Below are 15,088 nucleotides of genomic sequence, written 5' to 3' on the forward strand. Positions count from 1 at the left end.
AATCGTCAATAATATATTCTCTTATAAATATCCATCGTAACACGGAAGTCATTCAAATCCTGCCACAGCCTTTATAGAGACTTTTCAATCTTTCTTAGTTTATCCCTGATTTTGATTTTTGAATGTTTAAACGACTTTTTAAACCTTTTTTCCACCGATGACTTTATTCTTTTCGAAGGGTGCTTTTAAAATTTATTTTATTTATTTATTTTACAGAAAAGCACATATAAGTATATTTTATATATATATATATATATATATTAATTTTTACCAACCACCAAAACACAGTGAAACCCCCCAGGCGGCTGATACTTTAGGTATACAGTATTCAGTAATATACATATTCAATCATATACATTTTCAATAATATTCAATAACAATATATTCAAATTAACCATATGCACACTTCTATATACCTTAACACTCTTCCTTCCACAAGCTTTCTTTAACTTTTAACATTTCAATTGCCCCAAATGGAGTAGGTTTGGACAACTTTTTTCTTTTATTTCAACAGCAGAGCATTGCATAATTTTTGTGTGAACCAGTTTTGCCCAAACACGCGAGAGGCGCGTCTCCCGCATCAACCTCCGTAATTCCCAGGCTTTTTGCTCGCCGGCGCGCGAGTCCGGATCCGGACCCGCACCTGCTGGCCACGCCCCCTGCCGGCCGGCCACGCCCCCCGCGGAGGTCTCCGCTCGGCTGCCGCCGCGCGGTGCATGCTGGGGGTGGTGGTTTGCGGTCCCGCCGGAGAACTACAACTCCCATCGACCCCCGCGCCGCCCTTGCGGAGGGAGGAAGCAGCTGGTGCAACGGCGAGAGCAGCTTCGTGAGTCGGAGGGCGGCAGGCGAGCGCAGAGACCCAGGTGCGGAGGGGGGCGCCGGGGGGAGGCAGGGGGGAGGCCGACTGGGGAGGGGGGCTCCGGCCTCTCCTTGCCCGGGGGTGCCAGGCTGGTGCCAGAGGGGGGCACCAAGGTGCTGGCGGCCTCCCTTGGCGGCTCGGAGGTAGACTGCTCCTGCGCCTGGAGGCTCTGCAAGGAGGCTGCCTCAGGCTGAGCCCACCTCGCTCTGCGTTGCCGGATTTCGGGTGAGAGTCTTGTCATAATAATACAGTGGTACCTCGGGTTACAGACGCTTCAGGTTACAGACTCCGCTAACCCAGAAATAGTGCTTCAGGTTAAGAACTTTGCTTCAGGATGAGAACAGAAATCGTGCTCCGGCGGCATCAGGAGGCCCCATTAGCTAAAGTGATGCTTGAGGTTAAGAACAGTTTCAGGTTAAGAACGGACCTCCGGAACGCATTAAGTACTTAACCTGAGGTACCCCTGTAATCACAATTTATTATTTATACCCTGCCCATCCAGCTGGGCTTCCCCAGCCACTCTGGGCGGCTTCCAACAAAACATCAAAATACAATAACGTATTAAACATTAAAAGCTTCCCTAAAAAGCTCTGCCTTCAGATGTCTTCTAAAAGTTTGGTGGTAGTTGTTCTCTTTGACATCTGATGGGAGGGCGTTCCACAGGGCGGGCGCCACCACCGAGAAGGCCCTCTGCCTGGTTCCCTGTAACTTAGCTTCTCGCAGGGAGGGAGCCACCAGAAGGCCCTCGGCGCTCGACCTCAGTGTCCGGGCAGAACGATGGAGGTGGAGACGCTCCTTCAGGTCTACTGAATTGTGCTCAGAAACGTACTGGGAGCCAACGTAGGTCTTTCAAGACCGGTGTTATATGGTCCTGGCAGTCACTCCCAGTCACCAGTCTAGCTGCCGCGTTCTGGATTAGTTGTAGTTTCTGGGTCACCTTCAAAGGTAGCTCCACATAGAGTGCATGGCAGTAGTCCAAGCGGGAGATAACCAGAGCATGCACCACTCTGGCGAGACAGTCTGTGGGCAGGGAGGGTCTCATCCTGCGTACCAGATGGAGCTTCGTCTTCTGCCAGCTGGGGCCTTTGGCATGCATGACAGGTGCTTGCCTGTCATAAATTTCTCTAGGTCAGCCTTTCTCAACCTTGGGTCCCCAGATTTTTTGGGGACTACAACTCCCATCATCCCTATCTAGCAAGGCCAGAGCTCAGGGATGATGGGAGTTGTAGTCCAAAAACCTCTGGGGACCTGAGGCTGAGAAACACTGCTCTGGGTGCTTCTGTATGGAGGAACCTAAGGGGAAGCCCAGAAGCAGCTTGCGAAGGCAGCAGCCCTGCCACCGTTTGCTCCCCATCAGCGGCCACTGGCAGGTAGACTGCCTTGGAATGAGGAGGCTCTATCTGGCTAGCACAGCTTAATGGGCTGCTTATCCTTTCTACATTTTTTAAAGCTATGCAAGCCAGTGGCATCACCTCCTGAGGCGCTAGAGCAGGCGTCCTCAACCTCGGCCCTCCAGATGTTTTGAGACTACAATTCCCATCATCCCTGACCACTGGCCCTGCTAGCTAGGGATCATGGGAGTTGTAGGCCAAAAAACATCTGGAGGGCCAAGGTTGAGGAAGCCTGTATTAGAGACCCTGGCGTAAATTAATCTTGCGCTTGTTAGCCCTGCACCTAATTGCTTAACAAAACATGTTTTTAATTGTTTATGAGAAGGGGAAATGTTGGTCTCTGCATACCCCACACATATATATAATTTTTACACATCACTTGGGAAGACAGGTAAACAATGCCAGTTTCCTGGAAGAAGCAAAGATCACCAGTGTCAAAGCAATTATTCTTCAACATCAGCTTCGTTGGACTGGTCATGTTGTGTGGATGCCAGATTATTGTCTTCCTAAGCAACTACTCTAGTCTGAACTTAAAAAATGGAAAGTGAAATGCTGGTTGTTGACAAAAGAGGTTTAAAGACTCTCTCAAGGCAATTTTTTAAAAATGTTGTGTAAACACCGACAACTGGGAAACACTGGCCTGTGAGCGCTCCAGTTGGAGAACAGACTATATCAAAGGTGTCCTGGGCTTTGAAGACACTCGAACTCAGGACGCAAGGGAGAAATGTGCTAAGAGGAAGGCACGCTTGGCACATCCACACCATTATCAACTCCCACCCGGAAACCAATGCCCCCACTGTGGAAGGACGTGTGGGTCCAGAATTGGCCTCCACAGTCACTTACGGACTCATTGTTAAAACCGTGTTTATGGAAGACAATCTTATATATATATGTTGAAACTTATTCAAGTAATAGAGATATATATACCCATTAAAAAGTATATTTTTATAATATACTAACACAGCTACTTCAGCTAAAAAAGAGCAAACTCAGAAGGAAGAAAATACAAGAAAAGGAGAAATCTAAGGAAGAACAAGAGAGAAGGAAAAGAAAGGAAAAAACTAAAACTGTAGAATAAAAGGACTGTCTGCTCTCCGCAGCTACATGTGATATTCAGTCTTTAAAATCTATAAGCCAGTATTTTTTCGGTCTTCTCTTCAAACCCAGATATTACAACTTCGTTTTCTTTCTTGCAAAAGGGCCATAAGAAATTTCAAATCCTTAACGAATGTTAGTAATGGTTTTTTCTGCAATTAAACATGTCAGCTTAGCCGTCTCAATTAAGTCCCATAATTTTATCAGCCATTCTTCTGTCGTGTGCAAGGCTGTGGCTTTCCATCTCCTTCTTCCATGGGACAGCCCTTCAGATGATGGCTCTCATCTCCTCTTCTCCAGGCTAAACATCCCCGGCTCCCTCAACCACTCCTCATCAGGCTTGGCTTCCCAGACCTTGTTACATCTTGGTTGCCCTCCTCTGCACGCCTTCCAGCTTGTCAATATCCTTCTTCAACTGGGGAGCCCAGACCTAGACACAGGACTCCAGGTGGGCTCTGACCAAGGCAGAATCGAGTGGGACTATTGCTTCCCTTCATCTGGACATTAGGCTTCTGTTGAGTCATGGTCAGCTTGGGGTCTGCTAAGACCCCTGGTTCCTTTTCACAAGCACTGTTGGCAAGCCAGGTGTCCCTTCTCCCCCCCACACTTATAGGGAGGTCCTTTAGTCAGAAACCGGCTGCCCCCCCTTCTCCCTCTTGCAGCTGATCTTTGAGATGGGTGTGTGGAAGAGCCGCCGTGTTCTCACAACTCGAGTGTCACCGATCTCAGGTTCCTCAGCTTGCAGGCACCTTGGAGTCCGTTTCAGGCTCATATTTCTCTTCTTGAATGTTTCTTCTGGAACCTGGCGGATGGTAACAGATATAACTTTGCAGCTGCAAGCAGCATTTTCACTCCTGGCCAGTCCGAGAGAACCCTTTCCTGTCTGCCCTTTCATAGCCAAAGCCCCTGTAATTTCGCTTTCCATTCGTCCCACGTTTGCTGCTTTTACCAAGTGTTGGGTTGGCGCCAGGGGCTCTTGCTTCTGGGGCACAATCTCGATCTTTCCTGCCTTATGTGGAAGAAGCTGGTGGCAGTTGTGTGTCTTAAGGCAGACCTCAGGCTATAACCAGCAAGAGCCACCAACTGCAGCCTGGCGGTCGGAGACCCCGTACACTATTCTGGGTGTATATATTTTGAGTGCCACAAATGAAAGGGGCTCGCTTTTGGTTACCCCACACATACTTCATTTCCACAGTGCAGGGGTGGAGCTGCTTTTGTTAAGTAACCGAGAGCCGGAAATGCTTGCAGATCGGCTGCAAAGGACCTGGTTGAGCCAGATTCTGCCCACTTCTGGCCCGAGGGGGCACACTGAACGGGCGGAAGTGTTGTGGCTTTGCAGCTTTCTTCCTTCTACCCCAGTGAGATGCTGTCGGTGGCAGCGGAGGCCATGCCACACGGCGGCTGCCTCTGGGCCTCTGCCACCTGCCAGGGCCAGAGGAACTGACTGTTTACTCTGGCAAGCTCTGTTCGTATTCCTTGAGGCGCCCACGGCCGATGTGGGAACGGGCAAAAGGCGGCCTTGGCAGGGACTGTCTCCATGCAGAGCCCGTTCAGCCTCGGAGCCTCTGGCAGGTGGGCGAATGTGGGGCTTCCAGAGTGACCCCTGTAGCCATGAGAACTAGAAGCTCCCTCAGGAAAGATCTTTGGGAGGGCCCAAGGCTGAGAAGACTGCTGGGGGCGGAGGCCTTATTTTGCAGTTCTGCTTGAAGCAGCGCCCTTGCTTTTTAAGTTTGTTTCTGACGATTTTGAAAGGAGAGGGTGCTGTGCTGCCTCAGACAGCGCTGCCAGATGTTTTCCCAAGTGTTTCCCGGTCTCTGAATTTGGCAGGTGGGCAGGGATCCTGTCAATCATGTGACATAATGATGTCACAAGATGAACAGGTGAATTTGCCCAGTCCGCTTGTCAAAACTGTCTCATGTGGAGGGCGCAGGGCGGAATACGTTCATTTATTTACTTATGCACGTGATACCCTTGAAATTTTCCTCCAGACATGTGCCAGGTTCTTCCCAGCACTGTGGAAACTTGTTTGTTTGCATTTAAACTACGTATGAGCCGCAGTTTCATATCACAAGATGCCGGCGTGCGGAGTGAAAACCATGGAACTGCTGGGGGGGGGCCCTCCTGGCTGATGGGGTGGCCTGCCCCAGAGGGCCCCCTCCCTTCTCCTTGCCCCTGGACCAGCGGCCAGTTTTTGCTTAGGCCACTTGGAAGACCTGGGCTGGATTGCTTACAAGGCTGCCCCGGCTCCGCTCCAGCTGCTTGCGAGGAGTCTGGCAAGTGCCGCGCGATGCAGGAAATAACTTGGGATTCAGGGCCTGCTTGCTGCAGGATGGTCTCCATGGTGCTCGGCTGCTGGCAGAGGAGCCCAAAGGCTCCTGGCGTTTGGTGAGGGTTTTGGCTCCCGTCCGGCAGCAGAAATCCTGGGAGCCTCTCTGCACAAAGAGGGGCTTTGTTCCGGGCACTGGAAACGGCACCGCAGTCCAAGGCGGCTCTTGGTGTGTGTCAGTGTGTTTAGGTCCAGCGGTTTTAAAAAAACAGCCCATCTCGGGCTGCAGGCAGTGCTGGAGGAGAACCTCCCTCCACTTCCCTGAATCGCTTCCTTAATGGAAGCTGCAACAAGGAAGTTGAGGTATTTGTTGTTGGTAGAATCAGAGTTGGAAGTGACTGCGAGGGTCATCTACAGGGCCCTCTTTAGCAGATGCTGCGCCGGGGTGCAAATATCCGCTCAGCGCCCCCAAATTACCACGGATGGGGGTGAAGCTGCGCACTGCCAGCCATGGGGGGGGTGCAACTCTCCCCCATGCTGCTACAGGGAGCAATCCCCGCAGAGGCTTGGGAGGGAAGCTGTGCGCCCGCCGGCCATATGGTTGGTGGGGTGCAGCTTCCATCCTAAGCCTCTGCAGGGACCGCTCTCCTCCCGAGGAGACTTGGGAGGCAAGCTGCACACCCGCCAGCCATATGGTTGGTGGGGTGCAGCTGGCGGGCATGCAGGGAAAGGGGAAGCCACGCAGCTCCCCCACTCACTGGGGCGTCCCTGAGAGGCTGGTGCCCTGGCGCAACGCGCCACTAAGCCGTATGGGAAAGACGGTTCTGGATCTAGTCCAACCCCCTACAATGCAAAAATATTTTGCCCAACATGGGGCTCAAACCCACAGCCCCGAGATTAAGAGTCTCCTGCTGTACCCTAATACAGTGGACGCTCAGGTTGCGAGTGTGATCCGTGCGGGATGCACATTTGCAACCCGCGTTCACAACCTGCAGCAGCGAATCTGCGCACGCGTGTGTTGCGATTCAGTGCTTCTGCGCATGCGCAAAGCGCAATTTACCGCTTCTGCACATGTGCGACCGCTGAAACCTAGAAGTAATCCGTTCCAGTACTTCTGGGTTTCGGCGGTCCGCAACCTGAAAAAATGCAACCTGAAGCGTATGTAACCCGAGGTACCACTGTATGTTGTAAGGTGGCTTACAGATACAAAGAGGAACAGCTCAAAGCATGGGGGGTTGTCATTAAAAAACAATTAAACATAGCTAGAATTAAAACTGTAGGTCGATACAGAGGATCTATTAAAACTAATTACAATAGCAACGGCACGGTGCCAGCCCTTTCCTTAACAGCCGTCAGCTCCCCAAAGCCTTCCCCTGCTGGAGGAAGGAGCGCAAGGAAAGAGGCAGACTTTGGTTCTTCTTTTGCCAGGGATCCAGCAGAAAAGCAGGCGGAGAAACTGGAGCCGCGAAGCCCTGGCTCTCCCCTGCCTGGTTGGTTCCCAGCGAGGCTGGCCTGCTTTCCTGGCTGCATCACGTGGCGCCGCTGAGATCACGCAGTGGAAGGAGCCGCGCTTGTGGCCAGTGACCCTCTGGCTGCCCTTCTGCGGCTGCCGGGCCTTGTGCAGCGGGGGCAGGGGGCCCTTCTCTGACTCCGGCTGACCAGGCCGGGAGAGAGCCTGGCCTCCTCCTCTCCATCTCCGGATCGGCCAGCGCATCCTCCCTGTGTGCGCCAGCCCTGCATCTGCAGCTGGGGGGGGGGGAAGCATCCCAGTGCTTTCAGGAGGCGCCTCTTTGCGGCCGACTTGTGGCCGGGGACGTGGAGCTGAGCCCCGGATGCGGCAGAGGGCAGGATTCCAGCAGGTTTGTCTCACGGCGGCTGCTCCTGGTTGCCTTGCTCCTCTGCAAAGGTGGGATGCTGCAGATGGGATGGTTACCGGACTTTTAGAAGGCATCTGAAGGCAGCCCTGTTTAGGGAAGCTTTTAATGTTTAAGAGATTTAATATTTTGTTGGAAGCCGCCCAGAGTGGCTGGGGAGACCCAGCCAGATGGGCGGGTATAAATAATAAATTATTATTATTATTATTATTATTATTATTATTATTATTATTATTTCTGGGATCCTGTCGCCTTGGAAGGAGCCCTTTTTGGGGCACCGCTGGGTTTTCAGCGTGGTCCAGATGTGTACACAGGAAGCTTGAGGATGATCCTTGGGCGATCTGAGTCGTGGCCATAGCTGTCAACTTTTCCCTTTTCTTGCGAGGAATCCTATTCGGAATAAGGGAATTTCCCTTTAAAAAAGGGGAAACGTTGATAGCTATGGTCGTGGCTACTGGTCAGGAAAGGCCGCTCTCTGCAATCAGTGGCTGGAGGGGTTTTTTGTTTTGCTGTGTTTGTGGGTTTCTCTTTCCGGCTGCTGCTCTCCTGGGCGCAGCGCAGGGCAGGAGGCAGCCGCAACTGGATCCTGGATCCTGGCACATGAGCCTGGGAAACGAAACCAAGTTGTGCAGGTCATTGGGTGGCAACTGCCTCTTACCAAGGGAGGGGGGCTCCTTATACCACCACCCTGGGCCAGTCTCCCCCACCCCCCAGCCTCTGTTTTATTATAACTTCTAAACTGAGATGTGTGGACAGTAGATCCCACTGTAAAATGTGTCAATGGGAACTCTAGCAAAAAGCCTGAGTTTTGTTTTGTTTTTTAAAGCAGTGTTAATTTGGGGGGGTGTTCAGGATGGTGGGGGGCTAGGCATATGGGACCCTCTGCCTATTGATATCAATCAGGATCCTGCACTGTACTTTTAAAGGCAAGGCTTGTTTGGACAGACTGACTCGGATGCCAAGAAAGTTGATGCAATTTTTCGTCTGTTTTACTATTTTAGCTTTTTGTATGCTTTAATCTGCTCCCTTTTTATTTTGTAAACCACACTGAGATTTGTTTGTTTACAGTCAAGCAGTCTATAAATGTTATAAAATAAATAAATAAATATGCGGGGCAGGGGGCGGGGACAGGCTTCATAGTCACAGGGAAGGCAGAGCAATTGCTCTTGGCCCCCCCTCCCTCCCTGCAGACTTCTCTGCTCTTCTCTGAGGCTGAGCCAGGACAGGGAATCAGGCCCCTCGATTCCCAGGACACACAACCCGCCTGGTTCTGCCTGTGGGACTGATTTTCCTCGCTCGCTTCCCCATGGCATGGTTGCAGCAACTCACCCCACCCCCGACCCCTGTCCTCCCTCTCCATCACTGTACAGTTCTGGCCACCTCTCCCCCAAAATGGGTATTGGTAGAACTTGAAAAGGTTCAGAGAAGGGCACCCAAGAGGACTGACAGGGGTGGAGTGACTTCCCAGTGAAAAAAGGTTGCGGGGTTTGGGACCTTTTAGTTTAGAGAAAAGGCAAGTCATGGGCAACAAGGCAGAAGTTTAAAAAATGATGGACTATGTGGATAGAGAAAAGTTTTTCTCCTTCTCTCAAAACCCCAGAACTTGTGTTTGTTTGTTTTTTTCAAAAAAACTTTATTCATTTTATAACACAAATAAACAATACAAACAGAAATACAAACAATACAAACAAATTCTTGTCTTATCCTTATTTTTTCTAAACATTGTTAGGTGAGCTTCCCCAAATCCCCCCTAATTTTCATTTTACCTCATCTTTAGCAGTTTCATATATCATAATTTTTAACCATTTTTTTAATCACACTTACTTTTACCATAAAAATCTTCACATTTTATCACTTACAAATAATACTATTTTAAAATACACTATCTTCTACTTCTAACCCTACAGGCTATATCCACTTCCAAAGCTATTCTAAGATTTAAATATTAACATATTTTTTCAAATATTCTTTAAACTTCTTCCAGTCTTCTTCCACCGCCTCTTCTCCCTGGTCTTGGAGTCTCCTGGTCAGTTCGGCAAGTTCCATATAGTCCATCATCTTCATCTAAAACCCCAGAACTTGTGGACACCCAGTGAAGCGGATGGTTGGGAGATTCATGAGAAACAAAATTAAGTCCTCCTCCTCGCAGCACATAGTTAACCTATGGAACTCGCTGCCACAAGAGGCTGTGACAGCCACCAACTTGGATGGCTGTAAAAGAGGAGGATGAGGCAAATTCATGGGAAAGAGGCCTGTCGGAGGTGTCTAACAGCCCCAGTGGCTTTGCTGTGCCTCCGCGGTGCTTCTGAATGCCAGCAGCTGGGAATTGCAGGTGTGGAGAGTGTGGCTCTGGTGCTTTTGGGCTTCCTTTTGGGGCCTCTGTTTGGCCACTGCGAGGACAGGGTGCGTGGTCAGGATGAGCCATTCTTCTTACGTCCACTCTCTCTCTCTCTTTCTCCTCCAGGCCAGCTGTAAAGCATGTCGAGTGACCCACCTCCACCCTACCCGGGGGGACCCTCTGCCCCACTCATAGAGGAGAAGGATGGCTACCCTTACCCAGCAGGTAAGGGCATGGGGAGGAAGAGTGGGGAGTGCTGCTGAGGCCAAGAATCACCTCCCCTTCTGCGTCCAGAGAGGAGCTTCCTGGAGACTTTCTTAGACATCCTCCGGAGAGTTTTGGATGGTCTTGTCCAGCTGAGATTGAGCCGGGGGGGGGGCTGTTCCTTGCACTCCCCACAGTCCTGGGAAAGGGTTTACCTTACGCTCCGCAGATGCAGACAGTCCCCTGTCTTTTAATTAATTTTGGGTTGATTTTCCCTTGTGTTGAAATACACAGTTGCAAAACATTGTGCTTCATATAAGCGTATTTACATAAAAACAAAAAATTAAACTGGTTCTCGAGGGGATATGGTAATAATTACATGGCTTAACAAGCCGAAAATGCAAGTCCGCCCCTCTTTTGGCGCCCTTGTCCTCCTGCAGGCGGAGTCTCGCCCGCAATGGTGCAGCCGCAAGGAGCCCCGCAGCCCCCGATGGACATCGGACCCCCGCCGTACGAACCTCCACCGCAGCCGGGGTTCATCCCCCCGCACATGGGCACCGATGGCTCAGTGCCCTACATGCCACCTGGTGAGTTGGGGGTGGGTGGGCAGGAGAGCAATCCCTTGATGGGTACACCTCCCTTGGCAGGGCAGGGGTGTGTGTGTGTGAGGCTGTGTGTGTCCTGCCATAAGGCAGCATCTCAGGAGCTGCCTGGTGGCCAGGAGGGCAAGCATCCTGGGCTGGCGGGATGCTGAGGAGTGGGGGGAGGCACCAGCTGGGGGACCCCCAAAGGCAGAAGGCTCAGAGGCCGGGGATTGGTGGCGGGATGACAGCCACCAATCAGAGGGAGAAGAGGAAGCAAGAAGTGTCGGAAACAGAAGAGGCAACAGGGTTTAGTGAGCGGGAAGAAGCTGGGGCAGAGAGCAGTCCAGACGCAGAGGCAACAGCGGAGGCGGGAGAGGAGCAGCCAAGGGGCAGAGAGGAATCAGGCTGCTGAAGAATCCAGTGAGCCCCTCCTGCTACAACCAGCTCCCCTCCCTGCTGGTCTCCAAGAACACACAGAGAAATGAAAAGAGAAGAGCAGAGATTGCTTGTGTGCAGGCGCAGTCTCCAATTACTTGGGGGGGGGGGACCTGGAGGGGAGGGGAGGTGGGCAGCAGTGGGAAGGCGGAGACCTTTAGTCTTTGCCACTGCCTTATAGGAGCAGGGCCGACTGGGAAGAGTTGCTGTGACCACTAGGCTTGCGCTGCTTTGGTTTCCTTGAATAAAGTGTTAAGTATTGCTGACCGTTCCCTGTTTGGAGTTGCAGGGAGGCGGGCAGCTATGCTGGCACTGGTCCTGTGCCCATCTGGGAGCAAGGGGTGCCCATGCCTGGGAGGAGGCAGGCAGCGAGAGGGTCTCTCTTTTTTTAAGTGCCCCCCTTTTGTGTGCTTTCCTTCCAGGCGGCTACTACATGCCCCCAGGACCACACCCCCCCATGGGCTACTACCCTCCGGCCGGCCCCTACGCCCCTGCGGGGGGCCAGACGGCCACAGTGCTGGTACCCTCGGGGGCCGCGGCCACTGTGACAGTCCTGCAGGGTGAGATCTTCCAGGCCGCCCCCGTCCCGACCGTCTGCCCACACTGCCAGCAGGCCATCACCACCAAGATCACGCACGAGATCGGCCTCATGAACTTCCTGCTGGGGTTCTTCTGCTGCTTTGTGGGGTAAGTGAGGGAGAGAGGCGGGCAGGCGGGGGCTGGGTCTCATCCTGCGTCTCCTTCTCGCTCACTTGCAGTTCTACGTCGCTTTCCAGAGTGGCTTACAAACAGCACATAACAGCAACGGAGTAGAACATCGCAAGTACCACATAAATCATACAGTATAATTAGCAAATCCTCAACAACACAGTTATCATGTGTATGACACTATTAGCAAAACCAGCAACTAAAGAATAAGGTGGGCACTATGAAGTTCGCCCACCCACCTCCATGACTCATAATATTTCGCTATATCTAGCGGTTCCCAATTAGCTAAGTATTGCAGAGCAAGGTGTATGAACAAGGCGGTCATATTAGTGTTTAAAGCCCTAAATGACTCAGGCCCCAAATACCTGAGGACCAGCTCCTTCCTCACAGACTCTCTCAGGTGCTCGATGGGCAGAGGGCCCCTCTTGGTAGTTCCTCCACCCTCCGTGGCCCCCGCTGAGCTGTGGGACTTTCTCCCTGCAGAGGCGCACCTGGTGCCTTCAAGGTACAGGTTTTCCTGCATGCTGAAGTAGCTCCTTTGTTCGCCCTTTGACACGTGATACCCATATATTTCAGGAGCCACCCTATTCTTGCGACTGCAGTTTGTTTTAAACCGTTCTAATTGTGACCTTCAATTCTTGTCACCTGCCCTGGGCGAATCAGTTACCGTATTTTCCGCCCTATAGGGTGCACCGGCCCATAGGGCGCACCTAGTATGGGGGGGGAAATAAAGAAAAAAAATCCCCCCCCCCAGGCGCGGGGCTGGGGCGGGGGAAGCCCGAGCTTCCCCCAACCCCAGCCCCCAGAACAGGCTGCTATCCACAAGCCTTGGGAGCCCAGCGGGAACTCCTGCGGGCTCCCCAGGCTTGTGGATATCTGCCCGAAGCCCGGGGCGTGCTGCTCAGCGAGGGGTCGGTGCGCACCGACCCCTCTTGCTCTCCAGGCTTCAGCGAAAGCCTGCATTCACCCCATAGGATGCACACACATTTCCCCTTCATTTTTGGAGGGGGAAAAGTGCGTCCTATAGGGCGAAAAATACGGTACATTAATAATAAAAGGAATATATTAGGATAATTATTGTTAACATCAGCTGACAATGTTTTTGTTTTCTTTCCCCACCCCCCAATAAATTTGCAAATAAAGAATAGGGGGAAAGGGAGGGCAGTTGTGATGCCAGCGCTTGAAGGTGTTTGATCTGGCTGAAATGGGAGAAGGCTGTGAGAGTTTGCAATAAGCTCAGCATCTGCCTTCTGTGCCAACGTTTAAATGCCTGCTGAAATCCTATCTATTCCTCCTGCTCTGGGCAGGCCATTAAGAACACGCCCTTCCACAATGGTCTGCTGCTGCCTGGTTTTTCTTTTGCTTTCAACATGCTTCTATTTTTTAGGATTTTACTGTATGATATTATGGCTCTTGCATTGTTGTCAACCGCTGTGATGTATTTCTCCGACACAGTGGTATAGATATATTTTTATAAATGAGTTTTCCTGCTGGGGTCTGGCTAGCTCCTGCTCTCTGCAGGAGCATGGAAATGGGGCGTTTGGCTGGGGTTTTGACTGGGCGAGGAGGTGGGTGCGCCATTGGCGCCGCTTGGGGTTTTCCAGCCTGCCTGTTGGCCTCACGGCGGGCGCCTCCTCTCCCCCCTTCCAGGTGCGACTTGGGCTGCTGCCTGATCCCCTGCCTGATAGACGAGTTCAAGGACGTGACGCACACCTGCCCCAACTGCAAGGCCTACATCTACACGTACAAGCGCATGTGCTAGCAGTGCCCGCTGGGCCAGGAGATGTCCACTCCCCTCCTCGCGCCACTGGCCTGACTCACCTGTGCCCAACACTCCCCCTGCTTGTGTCTTTCCCCCTCCCTCCTGCGCAGAGAGCTTTGAAGGCCTCAGGACCGCGGGGTCCCTGGGGAAGCTGCAGGGCGGGCGCCACAACCGCAAGGCGGACGAGCCGTGGCTGGCCTCTTTTGCCCCCCTCCCCCCTCTCTCTCATGTGCATGTGAGAGCTCCCTGCCTCCAGCACCTCTCGGTTAGGATCAGGCCACATAATTCCCACGGGCGTCTTGTTGGCCAGTGAGACCGGGATGCTGGATTAGAGGGGCCACGAGCTGTCCTTACGCATGAGGAAACCTCCTCCCTGTGGGGCACCTCCCTGGGAGGGTGAGGAAGGGGGCCAAGGCCTGGCATGGTTGCTTTCTTGACCTCTCCTTGGAGTGGCAGGCAAGGTGCCGCAGACCTCCATTGTCCCCACAGGCGCGGCATGAATCATGGGGCATGTTGGGTGGTTTTCTTTTAAAGCAAAACCTCGGCCGTTGTGCTTGGGGGGCTGCTGCCGCCCCCCACTTTTCCTTTTGCACCCTGCCAAAAGCTGCTCTACTTCTTTGGTCTGGGGCAGCAGAGGAGAGGGCAACAGGAGCCAGGGTGTCTCCTGCCTGCTGCTGCTGCGTGACCCGTGCCAGGCTCAGGGGCAGCTGGGGGGAGGGCAGAGGCCGGCTTGGGCCCCTGAGGAAGTAGTCCCTTCCTCTCCTCATTCCCCCGTGAGCTTCGCTGCCTCCGCAAGGCTCTTCTGTACCCCTTGCCCAGCTTCCTTCCCCATCATTGGTGGTGGGGGGCTGTGCCCTGGGCCATGTCCTTACGCCAGTCTTCTTTGCCTCTCCTTGGCATATTGAGGCCAAGAGGCGGCCCAGGAGGCCCCTGTATCCAGACCCCTCTCCCCACATGTAAATACCTTGTCTAATCGGAGTCTGCTTGTCCGAGTTCTGTTCTGTGATGTGGTTTGTTTTCCCCCGTTTGTATTAAAGCTCTTAACTGTGACTTAACAGAAATGTGAAGGCCCTGTGCACACCTCCGTCCCCCCCACCCCCCAGTTTTGCACTAATTCCTCCAGAAAAGCCACGACGTTGCATGGGTGAGCAACAGGACAAAGCAGGGCCAAGAGGGCTTGTCCTGAGATTCCACACAGAGGGGGCTCCTCCATTGCCAAATGCTCCGTTTCGATGGCGGGTATCACCTTAGTTTGGCATGTGCCCCCCCCTCCTGATGCTGTGGCCTCCCACCCCCTTAAGACACAAGTCCACGCCCTCTGGCGCCCTGCCCTGGGTGCCCCGTCCGTCCCAAGGGCTGCTGCATAGGAAGACATGAGGAATGCAAAAAGGCTCTTGGCTCTGAGCACTACGGATGCATCTGTGAAGTATTTTGACCCAGCAGGGAGTTTCATGCTCTTTCTCAGAGGCAACCTGTTGATGCTTTTCCATGTTTCTATATAATTAAAATACAGACCCACAAGACTTTCTGTGTTTTTGTGTGAGAGAGACCGGCTGTGATTACAGGTGGGGC

The 15,088-nt window shown here is 52.6% G+C and overlaps 1 protein-coding gene across 2 annotated transcripts; it reads left to right on the forward strand.

The window, feature by feature from the left end:
- The first annotated feature begins 721 nt into the window (after window positions 1–721).
- On the forward strand, window positions 722–15,037 carry CDIP1 (cell death inducing p53 target 1). Of its 2 annotated transcripts, none has more exons than XM_083585932.1 (5): window positions 722–863; window positions 9,950–10,048; window positions 10,468–10,614; window positions 11,469–11,733; window positions 13,405–15,037. In XM_083585932.1, the coding sequence occupies exons 2-5, from the start codon at window positions 9,964–9,966 to the stop codon at window positions 13,514–13,516; spliced, it is 609 nt and encodes a 202-aa protein (XP_083442058.1). In that variant the 5' UTR covers window positions 722–863; window positions 9,950–9,963; the 3' UTR covers window positions 13,517–15,037. The 2 variants fall into 2 exon arrangements, with proteins under 2 accessions (XP_083442058.1, XP_083442059.1); XM_083585933.1 differs by lacking the exon at window positions 722–863 and adding an exon at window positions 7,078–7,470.
- The last annotated feature ends 51 nt before the right edge of the window (window positions 15,038–15,088 follow it).

The sequence above is a fragment of the Podarcis filfolensis genome (genome assembly GCF_964270895.1).
Source record: "Podarcis filfolensis genome assembly, chromosome: 14".
Lineage (NCBI taxonomy): Eukaryota > Metazoa > Chordata > Lepidosauria > Squamata > Lacertidae > Podarcis > Podarcis filfolensis.